Source organism: Galeopterus variegatus, unplaced genomic scaffold, assembly GCF_000696425.1.
Source record: "Galeopterus variegatus unplaced genomic scaffold, G_variegatus-3.0.2 Scaffold228, whole genome shotgun sequence".
Classification (NCBI taxonomy): Eukaryota; Metazoa; Chordata; class Mammalia; order Dermoptera; family Cynocephalidae; genus Galeopterus; species Galeopterus variegatus.
Genome location: NW_007726339.1, coordinates 152,288 through 167,369, shown reverse-complemented (window position 1 = coordinate 167,369; position 15,082 = coordinate 152,288). Strand labels below are relative to the sequence as shown.

Below are 15,082 nucleotides of genomic sequence, written 5' to 3'. Positions count from 1 at the left end.
GCCGCCCGCCCGCCCGGAGCGCCATCCCCGACCCCGGCGCCGCCGCCCGCCCGGCGCTCGGGCCCGGAGTCGCCCTCTCGCTTCCACCTACAGACGCGCGCGGGGCTGTCGGTTCCTGCCCCTTCCCCACCCCGGCTCGGCCTCGGTCTCTCCCGGGTTGCTGCAGTGGCTCTCTACTCTACTTCTATCCGCTCGTGTTCCTTTTTTTTCTTTGCAAACCAGAGTTGTTTTTCTGTAACTTTTTATATTCCCTCCCCACCCGCATTATCTTGAAGCAAATCTGAGACATCACAGTATTTCACAAAATGGTGATGTTTTACACTTTATTCTTTTATTGAGGTGAAATCCACATGTCATGTAATTAACCATTTTAAGGTGGCATTTACAACATTCACAATATGGTGCATCCACCGCCTCTGTCTAGTTCCAAAACATGCCAGTACCACGCGGTTTTGTAGTTGGTTTTGAAATAGGGAATTGTAAGTTCTCCACTTTTGTTCCTGTTCAATATTGTTTTGGCTGCTTGGAGCCCCTTGCAATTCCATATGAATCTGAGGATCAGCTTTACCATTTCCGCAGAAAAGGCCGTTAGAATTTTGATAGGGATTGCATTGAATCTCTAGTTCGTTTTGGGTAATATTGCCATATGAATAAAATAAAGAATAAAAACCACACAATCATCCCAACAGATGCAGAAAAAAACATTTGACAAAATTCAACATCCATTCTTGATAGAAACACTCAACAAATTAGGAATAGAAAGAAACTTTCTCAACTTGATAAAGGTTATTTGCAAAAAACCCACAGTTAACATCATTAAAAAAATTATTGTGGTAAGAACATTTAACATGAGATCTACCTTTTAAACAAGTTTTGAATGTACAGTACAGTATTGTTAACTATAGGCATGATGTTGTACAGGAGATCTCTAGAACTTATTCTTAACTATAACTATAACTGAAACTTTATACCCATTGAATAGCAACTCCCTCATTACCCCTCTCCCCAGTGTCTGCTTCTGTGAGTTTGACATCATTCTTACTGGTGGAGAGAATGGTTGCTTTCTCCCTATAACCAGGAAAAAGACAAGCATGTCCTGTCTTACCACTTCTATTCATCAGTGAATAGAAGATTCTAACTAGAGGAAGAAGGCAAGAAATTGGAAAGGAAGAAAGAAAACCACTTGCAGATGGTTTAATATTGTATATGGAAAATCCCAAGGAATCCACTAAAAACTATTAGAACTGGTAAACAAGCTCCACAAAGTTTCAGGATACAAAATCAATTTACAAAAATTAGTTATATTTCTAATACTTGCAATGAATAGTCTGAAAATGAAATTAAGAAACAATTCCATCAGTGGCCTTCACTTATGGAAAAAGAAAAAGAAACAATTTCATCTACAAAAGCAGCAAAAAGAGTAAAATATTTAGAAATAAATTTAGCCAAAGTAGTCCACAATTTATACTCTGAAACCTATGAAACATTATATTGAAATTAAAGAAGATCTAAATCAATGAAAAGATATCCCATGTTTATGGACCAGAAGGTTTAATATTATTAAACTATCTTCCCAAATGTATCTGCAGCTTTATTATTAAACTAGGTTTAATATTATTAAACTAGGTTTAATATTATTAAACTAGGTTTAATATTATTAAACTAGGTTTAATATTATTAAACTACTTCCCAAATGTATCTGCAGCTTTAGTGCAATCCTTATCAAAATTCCAGGTAGCTTCTTGGCAGGAATTAAGAAGCTGATCCTAAAATTCATATGGAAGTGCAAGGGACCCAGAATAGCAAAAACAATCTTGAATAAGAAGAACGAAGATGGAGGACATACTCTTCCCAAATTCAAAACTTGCTACAAAGTGCCAGCACTCAACATACAGTCACCACGGGGCCAGTAATTTCACATACTGGCATAAGAATGGAAGTGTACATGTATACATTAAATTGGAGCCCAGAAATAAAATGTAAATAAGTAAAATAGAATAAAATTAATTGATTTTTGACAATTGTGCCAAAATAATTCAATGGGAAAAAAGTAGTCTTTCAATAAAATGGGCTGGCTGATGAGCTCAGTTGGTTAGAGCTCAGCCTTATGACAGCAATTAAATGGTTAAATGGTGCTGGCACAACTGGACAACCACATGCAAAGGAATGAAGTTGAACCCCTACCTCACATCATAGACAAAAATGAACTAAAGATGCATCCAAGACTTAAATGTAAGAGCTAAAACTATAAAAATCTTAGAAAAAAACGTAGGAGTAAATATTTGTGATCTTAAATTTGGCAGTGGATTCTTAGAAATGACAAGAGCATAAGCAACAAAAGAAACAGTAGATAAACTGTACTTCACCAAAATGAAAAACTTTTTCTCTTCAAAGAACACCATCCAGAAAGTGAAAAGAGAGTCTACAGAATGGGAGAAAATATTTGCAAATCATATATATGGTAAGGAACTTATACCTAGAATATATGTTTAAAAAACCCTTACAGCTTAATAATAAAATGACAACCAATTTAAAAATTGGGCAAAGAATCCAAATAGAGATTTTTCCAAGAAAGATATACAAATGGCCAAAAAGCACATGAACATGAAAAAAGAAAAGTTTAGCATTATCAGTCAGTAGGGAAATGCAAATTGAAGCCACTTCGCACCCACTAGGATAGCTGTAATCAAATAGGCAATAACAAGTTTTGCCAAAGATGTGGAGAAATTAGATCCTTCGTACACTGTTCGAGAGCATGTAAATGGTGCAGCCACTTTGGAAAACCATCTGGCAGTCCTTTAAAAGGTTAAACCTACAGTTATCATAAGACCCAACAATTCCACTTGTAGGAGGAATACCCAAGAGAAATGGAAATATGTTCACACAGAAACTTGCACATGAATGTTCATAGCAGCAATGGTCATAGCCAAAATTGGAAACAGCCCAAATGTCTGTCAACTGATGAATGGAGAAATAATGTGTGGTCTATCCATACAATGGAATATTATTCTGCAATGAAAAGGAATGAAGTACTGACACATGCTATACCGTGGACGAACCTTGAGAGCATTAAGTATGAGAAAGAAGCCAGTCCCCAAAGACCACATATTGTAAGAGTCCATGTATACGAAGCGTCCAGAACAGACAAATCCATAGAGACAGGACGTGGATTACCGGTTGCCAGGGCCTGGGAATGGGGCCTGGGGAGTGATGGCTAAAGAGTCCTGGTGCTGCGGTGGGAAGGGCCACCCGGGGAAGGACCTCTGGGAGCTCGGACCCTGGGCTTTTCCTCAGGAGAGGGCTGCCTTATGTCACCGAGAGTCCCTTAGTGGGTGCCTCGTCCCGTTCCTAAGACCCTCGTGACCCTTCAGGGCCCTCGTCGCGATCCCTGTAGGCTCCCAGGGGGCTCGGAGCACCTGGCCTGTGAATCCTCTTGGGGAAGCAGCTCCCGCTCGCCGGTCGCCTGTGGTGCGGGGAGAGCCTTGTCCCCGGCCCGCTGGAGCTGCTGCCGGCGGGAGGCTCCTCCCCGAGCGGGGGTCACAGGCACGGGCCACCCAGGGCTTTCCGCTGGCCCCGGGCTGGTCACCGTGTCAGACCGCAAGCAGCCGGCGAGTGGGGCAAAGGCAGCAGGACTGGCGGTGGCACGCGGCCAGGACACCAGAAATACTGGGTCCCGGGGCACGACCCATTCATGAACGAAAAGAGCACACTCATTCCCCAAAGCTAAATAGTTGTCCTGCAAACCGAGGAGAAGAAACGGCACGGGGGCGGGACGCAGAGGGGTGTGGGGAGCAGAGCTGAGGAGAGGTGCAGAAGGCTGAGCCACTGCGAGTCCAGAAAGGGAAACTGAGGCCGCGGGCCGCGACGCGCGCAGAGGAAAACGTTTCCCCTGTGGACGAAGACCTGAGTCCACAGATTGATCCGACTTTTGCGACCCAGGCAGGACGACTGCAAACAATGCACACACCTAGACTGTCTGGGTGAAATACCAAAGCTCAGGGGGCCTCCGCGGTGGCCTCCCCACTGTTGCCGGGGTTTTCTCTTCTCAGCAGATGGAGTGTTTTCCTTTATCCTTTCCTGGAAGAAAAGGCAGGCTGTGTCGTCGCGAGTTCGTCCAAGAGACCCTGAGATATGGACCCCATTAGACTTTTAAGTGCAGGGTTTATTATTAAGATTCTTTATTTTTTTATTGTGGAAAGAACACTGACCCTGAGATATGGACCCCATTAGACTTTTAAGTGCAGGGTTTATTATTAAGATTCTTTATTTTTTTATTGTGGAAAGAACACTGACCCTGAGATATGGACCCCATTAGACTTTTAAGTGCAGGGTTTATTATTAAGATTCTTTATTTTTTTATTGTGGAAAGAACACTGACCCTGAGATATGGACCCCATTAGACTTTTAAGTGCAGGGTTTATTATTAAGATTCTTTATTTTTTTATTGTGGAAAGAACACTGACCCTGAGATATGGACCCCATTAGACTTTTAAGTGCAGGGTTTATTATTAAGATTCTTTATTTTTTTATTGTGGAAAGAACACTGACCCTGAGATATGGACCCCATTAGACTTTTAAGTGCAGGGTTTATTATTAAGATTCTTTATTTTTTTATTGTGGAAAGAACACTGACCCTGAGATATGGACCCCATTAGACTTTTAAGTGCAGGGTTTATTATTAAGATTCTTTATTTTTTTATTGTGGAAAGAACACTGACCCTGAGATATGGACCCCATTAGACTTTTAAGTGCAGGGTTTATTATTAAGATTCTTTATTTTTTTATTGTGGAAAGAACACTGACCCTGAGATATGGACCCCATTAGACTTTTAAGTGCAGGGTTTATTATTAAGATTCTTTATTTTTTTATTGTGGAAAGAACACTGACCCTGAGATATGGACCCCATTAGACTTTTAAGTGCAGGGTTTATTATTAAGATTCTTTATTTTTTTATTGTGGAAAGAACACTGACCCTGAGATATGGACCCCATTAGACTTTTAAGTGCAGGGTTTATTATTAAGATTCTTTATTTTTTTATTGTGGAAAGAACACTGACCCTGAGATATGGACCCCATTAGACTTTTAAGTGCAGGGTTTATTATTAAGATTCTTTATTTTTTTATTGTGGAAAGAACACTGACCCTGAGATATGGACCCCATTAGACTTTTAAGTGCAGGGTTTATTATTAAGATTCTTTATTTTTTTTATTGTGGTAAGAACACTGACCCTGAGATATGGACCCCATTAGACTTTTAAGTGCAGGGTTTATTATTAAGATTCTTTATTTTTTTATTGTGGAAAGAACACTGACCCTGAGATATGGACCCCATTAGACTTTTAAGTGCACCCTGCGTTACGGTCGACTATAGGGGGAGACGCTGTGCAGCCCGTGCAGCCGACCCCCAGAGCTCACCATCCTGCCTGGCTGGAACTTTATACTCATTGTTGGGAGCGCCTAATTTCCTCGTCCCCCCAGGCCCGGGCTACACTTTGCTTCTGTGCATTTGACTATTTTAGATACCTCTTCTAAGTGGACTCATGCAGGATCTGTCCTTTTGTGACTGGCTTATTTCACTTACCTCTTCTAAGTGGACTCATGCAGGATCTGTCCTTTTGTGACTGGCTTATTTCACTCAGTACAATGTCCTCAAGGTTCATTCATGTCATAGCATGTGTCAGAATTTCCTTCTTTTTATTTATCAGTACAATGTCCTCAAGGTTCATTCATGTCATAGCATGTGTCAGAATTTCCTTCTTTTTACTTATTTATTTTATTTTTTATTTTATTTTTTTGTCCTTTTGGAGACCGGCCGCACCGCGCTCAGCCAGTGAGTGCACCGGTCATCCCTATATAGGATCCGAACCCGTGGCGGGAGCGTCCCTGCGCTCCCAGTGCCACACTCTCCCAAGTGCGCCACGGGCTCAGCCCAGAATTTCCTTCTTTTTAAAGGCTGAGTAATATTCCATTGTATGTACAGACCACATTTTCTTTATCCATTCATCTGTCTAAGGACATTTAGGTTTTTTCTCACTAATCTAGTTTCTTTTTTTTCCCCTTTTTTTGGCAGCTGGCCAGTACAGGGATCTGAACCAGTGACCTTGGTGTTATAATGCTGCACTCTAACCCATGAACTAACTGGCCAGCACTGGTTTCTTTTTCTATGGATTTACCTGTTCTAGACATATTGTATAAATAAACAGATTTATTTTTGTTTTAAAATTATATAACCTTTCTCTCTAAAAAATTTTATAATGGCTTTGTTTGTTTGTTTGCAGCTGGCTGGTATAGGGAGCTGAATCCATGACCCTGGTGTTACCAGCCCCATACTCTCCCAAGTTAGCTAACCGGCCAGGCCCAGTAAACAACAGCTTTTTTTGAGGTATAATTCACATATGATAAAATTCACTGACTTCAAGTGTACAATTCATTGTTTTTAGGGATTCACAGGGCTGTGCAAACATCACTATGGTCTAATTTCAGAATATTTCCGTCACGCCAGGAGGAAACCCCATACCCATTGCCCTCTCCCCCCACCTCATGTGGCTTCTCACCCTACATGCTCTCACTGGGTGACAGTGTCCACTCACACCCATGGTTTCGAGTGGCTGCTCTCCAGCATACAGCCCAGCTCAGATAACTCCATTTATCTCCTCCACATTGACCCGGGGCTGTCTCTGGGACTTGCTTCTGACAAATAGGATGCAGCAGACTCAATGCTTTGTGGCCTTGGGACCTGCAGCTCCTCCTGGCACTCTTGGAGCATGTGTTCTGGGGAAGGTGGCCATGACCCGGGGCTGTCTCTGGGACTTGCTTCTGACAAATAGGATGCAGCAGACTCAATGCTTTGCGGCCTTGGGACCTGCAGCTCCTCCTGGCACTCTTGGAGCATGTGTTCTGGGGAAGGTGGCCATCAGGAGAGCAGGTGCCCCTCTCCCCAGCTGCCACGTTGTGAGGAAGCCCAAGCCAGCCGCGGGAGGCTGGCAGAGATGCCCATCGCTTCCAGCTGCTCCCGCCACCCCCAGGTACCAGGCATGTGACGGAAGAACCGTCTTGGGCTCTCAGCCCGGTCGAGTCTTCTGATCATTTAGGCAGCCCAGCCGCTCTGATTGCCCATGCCTGGGCCCCTGCGGGGAGAACTGCCCAGCTGAGCCCAGTCAATCCACGGACTTTAGCAGTAAGAACACATCCTTTCAGGCCTCTGGGCTTTGGAGCGCTCTGCTGTGCAGCGAGCCAAAATGAACACATTAAACACCTTTTCCTATCTACACCTGTCACCAGAACCCTGGGGCCTCCCTTCCCACCTGTGTTCCCACCAGCCCTGCCCGGACTATAGCCTCCTCGGCTCCAGCCTCACCCTGTCCCAGAAGCCTGCCTGTCATTTGAGCCTGGAACCCTTCAGTGACCCAGTTGTTAGAAAAGGACACGATGCCTAGCCTGGCTCCTCCCACCCCCTCCCCACCTACTGCCTTCCCTGTGCCTGGAGGTCTTCTCTCTCATGCATGACCTTCTGGACCTGACTTCTCTGCAGCAGGAGTCACTGTCCCGGCAAAGCCTCCTCCGACTGCCCTGCGGAGCTGGCAGCCCCGCCTGAAGTTGTCTACCACACTCTGCACATTTATCTGTAGTCATGGCCATTTCCCAAACAGACCAAGATCACCTCGCTGCCAGGAGCGGCACAGGCTCTTCCTCCTTAGAGCCTGCACGGTGCCTGGCACATAGTCCGTAAGGAATAAACAACGAACAAACAGTAGGTAGAAGCTTATTGAATTGGCAAACAGACCTAAGCAGAAATAAATGAAGACTGCCCACGTGAGAACACACCCAGGCTGCTGACTCAGAGCGAATGGCAGACTCTGGGCAGGTAGGACGTGCGGGAAGCTTGGACTGAGGACGAGGGGTCCCAGCCATGGCCCTGGGGAAGGTGGGGGTGGCGGACAAGAAGGGGTGTCCCTTGTGATTGGTTGGGGGTTATTTGGCTTTCTCTGGTTGGTCCTGAGTTGGAAGTGGGGACGGAAGCAGCGGTCACTGAGTGGGTCCTGAATCTTGGGGCTGATGGGCCAGTCACTGCAGAGGCCTGTGTGGCTTCCAGCTTCTCACGTTATTATGTGTGGTCTGGCCATCGTGCACATGGAATGATGAAAGGCTGAGGGCGGGAACAGGGAAGGACGAAGAGGCTGGACTGGGGGGATTTTGCCAGGCTCTGCCTGGGACCTGCTCCTGTGTACTTCTCTCTTTGGGGCTGGTGTCTTGTCTGGAAACTGCAGGCTGGCTGGTCTCACTTCTACTGCCTAAGACAAAGAGGTAGGACCACTGAATACTCAAGCAACGATCAACTACCAGGGGAAGTTTTTCAGCAAGAGAAATCCAGTCTCCTGAGCTCTCCTGCATGCGCTGTGTTTCTGTATGTGAAAGTCCAAGAGGACGCTTGCACGGACCCTGATTGGGGTCCCGCAGAGCAAGTTTTGCCCCTTATCAGGGGTGCACCTTGTCAGGGTGGTGGTCCCACCTTCTCCTGTTGGTCCCAGCCATCTGTGCTGCTGTAAAGGTTAAAAGACAGGCCAGGGAGGTGGGGGAGACACGGCATTAATCTGAGGGGCTTATGCTAAAAAAAATGATACCTATGATTTAGGGAATCATTTATTGGGATTTATAATGTCTTCGCAAGATTTGGCATCAAGCTTTTATTTAGCAGATCGCTATACTGTGGAATCAAACCCGACATTGATGTTTGGAAGGAAAAACTGGAGAGGTGTCTGATCTGAGAGATTTATAAACGAGTGTCCAGGAAAAGAGACTCCTTGTATAGAAGAACATTTCAAAATAATGGGGCTGTGGTTGGACTGTTCTCCAAGTTGAGAAACAACTGTGCCTCCAGGGCACTCGAGGTCGGCCTGGGACCTTTGTTTTTATTGTGGTAAAATATGCTTAACATAAAATTGACCACTTTAACCATTTTTAAGGGCACAGCTCAGTGTATCTGGCACACATTGTGTTAACACACGTGCTGAACAACCGTCCCCACCATCCATCTCCAGAGCTTTCTTCTTCTAAAAGCGAAGCTCTGTCCCCACTTAACAACTCCCCATTCGTCCTCCCCTAGCCCCTGACAATCTCCATTCTACTTTCCGAGTCTGAGGACTCCAGGGACCTCCTATAAGTGGAATCATACAGTATTTGTCCTTTTGTGGCTAGTTTATTTCGCTGAGCATAATGTCCTCAAGGTTCATCTATGTTGTGTCAGAATTTCTCTCTTTTTTAAGGCAGAACAATATCCCAGTGTATGGATAGACCGTATTTTGTTTATCCGTCTATCCATCGGTGGACACTGGGTTGCTTCTACCTTTTGGCTATTGTGAATAATGCTGCTATGCACAGTGGGGACCCGTGACCTTTTATAAACTGGAATTTCTCAGCGCGGGCAGCAGTGTGTTCCTGTGTTGTTTGGGGCTGTTTGATCTGTCAGGCACATAGCTCCCAATTTGGAAACAGAGCCATTGAAAGTTTCAAAGGCCTATGAAAATGTTTGAGACCAGAAAAAAACATTTTATTCCTGGGATCAAAGTATGAAAAGAATACTGCAATTTTAAAATGTAAAAATGTTCAGGTTGTTATTCAATTTAGCTTGTATGTAGTTAATACAATAAAAATTATATTGATTAGGTTTGAGATGATATGGAAATAGGGTTTCCTATGTTTGTACAAAGACTATGGGTTTGCCCATTCATTTTGGAAAATGTTTATATGACTGGATTGTCTTGGTGTCACATCTCTAGGATCAGTGACAAGGGTCATCCAAGACCTTTGACTTACTGTGAGGGAAATAAGAATGGGTTCCTGTGTGCCTTGACCGTCCCTCAAGTTCTTGACCTCGTGAAGCTCACAAACCAGCAGGGAAAACAGAAAGGAGAGAGAGCCCGTAGATGGGAAGCCACCCAGCCTATAGGCGAAATATGGGCTGTGGGAATCGTGAAGCCCAGCTGCCTTCAGAACAAGTGGGGGCAAAAGTTAGGGAAGCTGTGATCACTGACCAAGGCCTGACCATTCGGGGATCTAGATGCAGAGGTTGTGCTCTGGACATCTCTGCCTCTCCTCTGTGCCCTCCAGGAATCAGCCGTTCTGTGCTTGTGCCTCAAAAAACCAAATTCAGGGCTGGCTGGTTTAGCTCAGTAGGTTAGAGTGCAGCCTTGTAATGCCGAGGTCAAGGGTTCGGTTCCCCATACAGCCACCTGGAAAAAACCAGAGAACTCAACCGTGCTTTGCAACACAGAGGATCCCAGCAAAGAGCAAAGGTAGTGGAACAGCGTGATTTCACTGAAATCATCTGAAGACCGAGGTTCAGACAGGACGTTGAATCAGGAGCCCTTGTTTGACAGGGTAGGACACCAAGTGCCAGGAAGTCTCCATAATTCCTTCACGCACGGTCGCCAGGACCCAGTGCTGGCTGCAATTCTGAGGACCAGGGGCCTGGAAGGCACCACATCCTGCCTGTAGTGGGCTCCAAGCTAGCGGGCTGGGGGCAATGTCACCTCAGACCTTGTGGAGCCATTGCCAGGAAGGGCTGAAATCTACACTGGAAAGGCAGTGGCGTTCATGAGCGTCTAGAATCTGGGAGGGGGATAAAGGGGTGTTTACCTTAGGGGCAGAGCAGAAAGTGGGCATGTGGTGGGGCTCATGTCACTGAGTCCTGTCAAGGGATGGAGCTTGGGGGCCCCTTCGGGGGTCATGCCCAATCCTGCAGCCTGGACATGACCTGTATGGAGCCGCGTGGCCAGGGCTGGCTGATATGGCCTGCTGGGCACCAGCTTGGCTGCCCAACACTTGAAGGATGCCATCCAGGTCACAGGCCGCTCTTGACCTAAGCCACTACCTGGAGGTGATGGAAAGTCTGGAGCCAGGTAGAGGTGGTGACTTCACAACATTGTGAGTGCACTAAATGCCACTGAACTGTTTACTTTAAAATAGTTAATTTTATGTTCTGTGAGTCTCACCTCAACTTAGAGTACTGGGAGCTAAAACTGAGGATAAATTGCCAGCTCCGTGAACAGTCATGAACCAAACAACTCCAAAGCCTGTACCCTCAGCCTTCCATTGTGGATCTAGAACTAGGGCCGCACACGAACAAGCCCGTGGGGCTGCTGCTGTAGCTGGGATTCCCAAACTGCTGCAGGGGTTAGGGCCCCCATTATGCCAGGGCAGGTAGGGCAGGGACAAGGAAAGCCAGCCACTATCCCAATGGAGCTGGAGCCCTGGAGAGCGAGGCGGGGACAGGGGAGACTCTACTCTGGGTAGGCACCACCCAAGGTCTGTGGCAGTCCTGGCCCACCCCACCGAGGAGGAGGAGGCAAAAAGAACAGAGACCCCGAGTGTTTCAGCCACCAGCCCTCAGCGGGAGGGATCGAGGCAGAGGCAGGAACGTGTGGAGGGAGGGCTGGCCCCTCCCCCCCACTCAGAACATGTTCCTCTGCGCAGGCGTGGGAAAGGCCAGGAGGAAGTTGTGCTGTTTCTTGGGGATGGTGATGTACTATTATTGATAAATAGGGGAAAAGGCAAGTTGAGGTTTTTAGTTATTATTTTTTAACAGCTTTATTGAGGTATGATTGATACACAAAAGAACCGCACCTTTGCTATTCGATGAGTTTGGACAGGTGTGCACACCTGTAACACCAGCCCCACGATCACAGAGATAAATTATGTCCATCACCTGCAAGTGTCCTTGTGCCCCCTTCTTTGTGATAAGCACACTTAACATGGGCTCTGCCTTCTCAACCAACGCTAAGTGCACAACACCATCTTGTAAACCACCAGCACATGGCAGATTTGCTTGTCTGTTTTTTAAAGAGAATCTAAAGAGGGCAGGATCGGTGTCATGCTGAGGTATCAAAGACCACGGAGGTGAAGGTCCTGTGCGGTTAACTGCACAGAATGAGCCAGCTCTGAGGCAGGCAGCACCCCCAGCCGGTGTGGGCGGAACAGCTGGTACCGGGTCAAGCCTCTTGCAGACAATAGCAATTGACTCTGGACAAAATTAAAAAAATGGTGACCTGAAGGCACTGGACCAAAGCAGGTGGGAACTGGAGGGAGTCGCTGTGGATGAAGGAACAGCACTGAGTGAGTTCTTACGGCGTTTTGGCTGAGGACAGGGCAGCTAAAAAATGGTGACCTGAAGGCACTGGACCAAAGCAGGTGGGAACTGGAGGGAGTCGCTGTGGACGAAGGAACAGCACTGAGTGAGTTCTTACGGCGTTTTGGCTGAGGACAGGGCAGCTACAAGGAGCATGGAAACTCGTGGTCGGTTGCGTTGATGGTGGCAAGGCAGGGGTGCGGGCACCAAGCTACTGGCAGGTACCACAGCAGCTGGGAAGCAGGGGGAATGGCAAAAGCCCTGGAATGGGAGGGAGCCCCAATTCTGCACATGAACTCAGCCCACGCGTCTGGCTGACGGTTGAACTTGGCAGCTGTGCTGAGACTGAAACTCCTGAGCAGAGGTTTTGGCTGCTGCAACTGCACGGGAGGCAGACTTTGGGGTTTGAGTCCAGTCATGTTAAAACAATCAGATAATATTGTTAGATACATAACAGAATGCAGACTACCTACAGCGTATCATCCAAAATGTTGAGAGAGAGAGAGGAGAGAGAGAGAGAGAGAGAGAGAGAGAGAGAAGAGAGAGAGAGAGAGAGAGATGGAGCTTTCCTCTTGGTTTTACCTGTAATCCGTTTGGAGTCCGCCTTTTACGTGGTGGAGAGGTGGTCAGTTTAATTTTTCTCTATAGCAAACAGCTTTCCTAAATCATTTATAGAAAAAAATCTATCCTTTCCCCATTGACTTGTGGTGCCACCTTGATGTTTCACGCGGATTCAGGCCTATACGTGGTACACTGCTCTTCTCTTTTACACAAACAGCAGCTTTCTATGCAGTGTTCTGAATCTTGATTCTTTCACCTGATATGTCATGGAGGTTGTTTACTTGTGGTGCCACCTTGATGTTTCACGCGGATTCAGGCCTATACGTGGTACACTGCTCTTCCCTTTTACACAAACAGCAGCTTTCTATGCAGTGTTCTGAATCTTGATTCTTTCACCTGATATGTCATGGAGGTTGTTCTGCACCAGCACGTGAAGAGCTTCCTCATTCTTTCAGTGCTTGTGTAGAGTTCCAGTCTACGCACCTGCCATCATGTACACGACCATGGGGTTCACATGGTCGCCATGTCCACCTGCACGCACAGCACAGCGACAAATAATCTCACGCAAGACCCTTTGGGGTGTGAGAGGGTATCTGAAGGAGAGATTTTAACATTTTTCTTTATATAGACTCGTGCATTGTTTATTAATCTTAGTTTATAGTTTTCTTGTTATAGTAAATGGTATTTTATTTTCTGTTTTCTGGTTATTTGTGGCTGGTCTGGAGAAATAGTTTTGAATTCTATGTTGGTCCTGACCTGGCAATTTTCTGAACTCTCTTATTACTTCTGACAGTTTGTAGTGTCTCTTGGATTTTTCCTTATAGCTTTGTAATCTGGGAGGAAAAAGAGAGATTCTCCCAAAATCTCTTCCTCCAAGTTCTATTGGAAAAATCCCTGGGAAGGAGTCCTGCTGGTCCAACGCAGTGTTCTGTGACCTTTCCTGGGCCTGTACCTGTGGCTAGAGGGGTTGCGCCACCCTGGGCGGGGCAGACTCCTTTGTCTGTGGAGATGCTGAGCGAAGACAACAGTCGTTTGTTCAGCGGACATCTACTGAGTGCCAGTGACGTGCCAGGCATGCCTGGACAAGGACCCAGCCCTGGTCCTGCAGAGTGGGCTCCTGATGAGAGGCTGGGACACACACAGATGCACGGGCGCCTGATCCCTGATAGCCAAGAGCCCACAAGCACTACAGATGGGATGACGTCGTAGGGTGTGTCTGATGACAGTGTTTTTACATGGCCAGTCAGGGAAGGCCTGTCTGAGAGGGGACCCCAGGAGAGATCTGGGGAGAAGCAAGCCTGTGTGTGAGGACACAGTCTGGCTTGCAGGTGCCTGCTCAATGCTGACACAGACTCTCCCGTTTAAATTAGTAAAGGGCATGATCATTTGCTGGGAAAAACAAATGAAAAGTTGTTTAAAATCCATTTTCCATTTAGCTCTAAAAAGAAATGAGCTATCAAGTCATGGAAAGACATGGAGGAACCTTAAGTGCATGTAACTAAGTGAGAGAAAGAAGTCTGGGAAGGCTGCACACTGTATGATTCCAACTCCAGGACATTCTGGAAAAGGCTAAACTATGGAGACAGTAAAAGATCAGTGGTTGACAGGGTTGGGGAGAGGGAGGGAAAAATAGGCAGAGCATGGAGGATTTTTAAAGGAAGGGAAACTACTCTGTATGATTCCACAATTGTGGATGCATGTCATTATATGTTTTTCTTAACTGATGGGATATACCACACAAGAGTGAACCCCAGTGCAAACTGTGGACATTAGTGATGATGATGTGTCAGAGTTGGTTCTCCAACTGCAACAAATGCACCAAGTAATATAAAGTGTTAATCATAGGGGAGACTGAGGCAGGGGAGAGTAGCAGGTATATGAAAACTTACGTAATTTTTCTATAAACCTAAAACTGCTCTAAAAAATAAAGTCTAATTAATTTAAAAAAATCATTTTGCAAGAGGAAGGAGTGGGAAGGGGCAGGGAGGGAGCGGGATGCCTGCACGCGAGCTGAGAGGCAGGACGTGCCCCCACCGTAGGCCTGGGGTCCGATGGCTGGCTCGAGGTGGATGCTGCTGCTCCTGATCTGGGTGCTGCCTGCGTCCTTAGCAAGGAGCAGAGTGATCTTGTTCCAGAAGGTGAGCGCTGGGCCACAGACCCACCCCTTACACCTGCCCCTCCCATCTGTGCCCACGCCTTCTCCTGGGGTCCCTGGACAGGAGGTGCACACAAGTGCGTCCTCCCCACTAAAGCTCTGCAGTCCCAAGGACTGCAGACCCTTGCCCAGAAACCCAACAGTGAAACTTCAGTCTCACACAGGTTGGAGCTGCCCGGAACTTCAGGCCTGTGCCCAGCAGGAGGCGGCGGGTGGGGGAGGTACCCGGACGGACCCTGAT

At 46.6% G+C, this 15,082-nt stretch overlaps 1 protein-coding gene across 1 annotated transcript in view; it reads right to left on the bottom strand.

Moving 5' to 3' along the window:
• Window positions 1-15,082, bottom strand: part of P2RX2 (purinergic receptor P2X, ligand-gated ion channel, 2) — a 35,267-nt gene that overhangs the window by 4,041 nt on the left and 16,144 nt on the right. Inside the window, 3 exon segments of the mRNA XM_008566204.1 lie at window positions 3,422-3,666; window positions 13,170-13,217; window positions 14,721-14,831. Coding sequence (XP_008564426.1) covers window positions 3,422-3,666; window positions 13,170-13,217; window positions 14,721-14,831 — 404 coding nt within the window.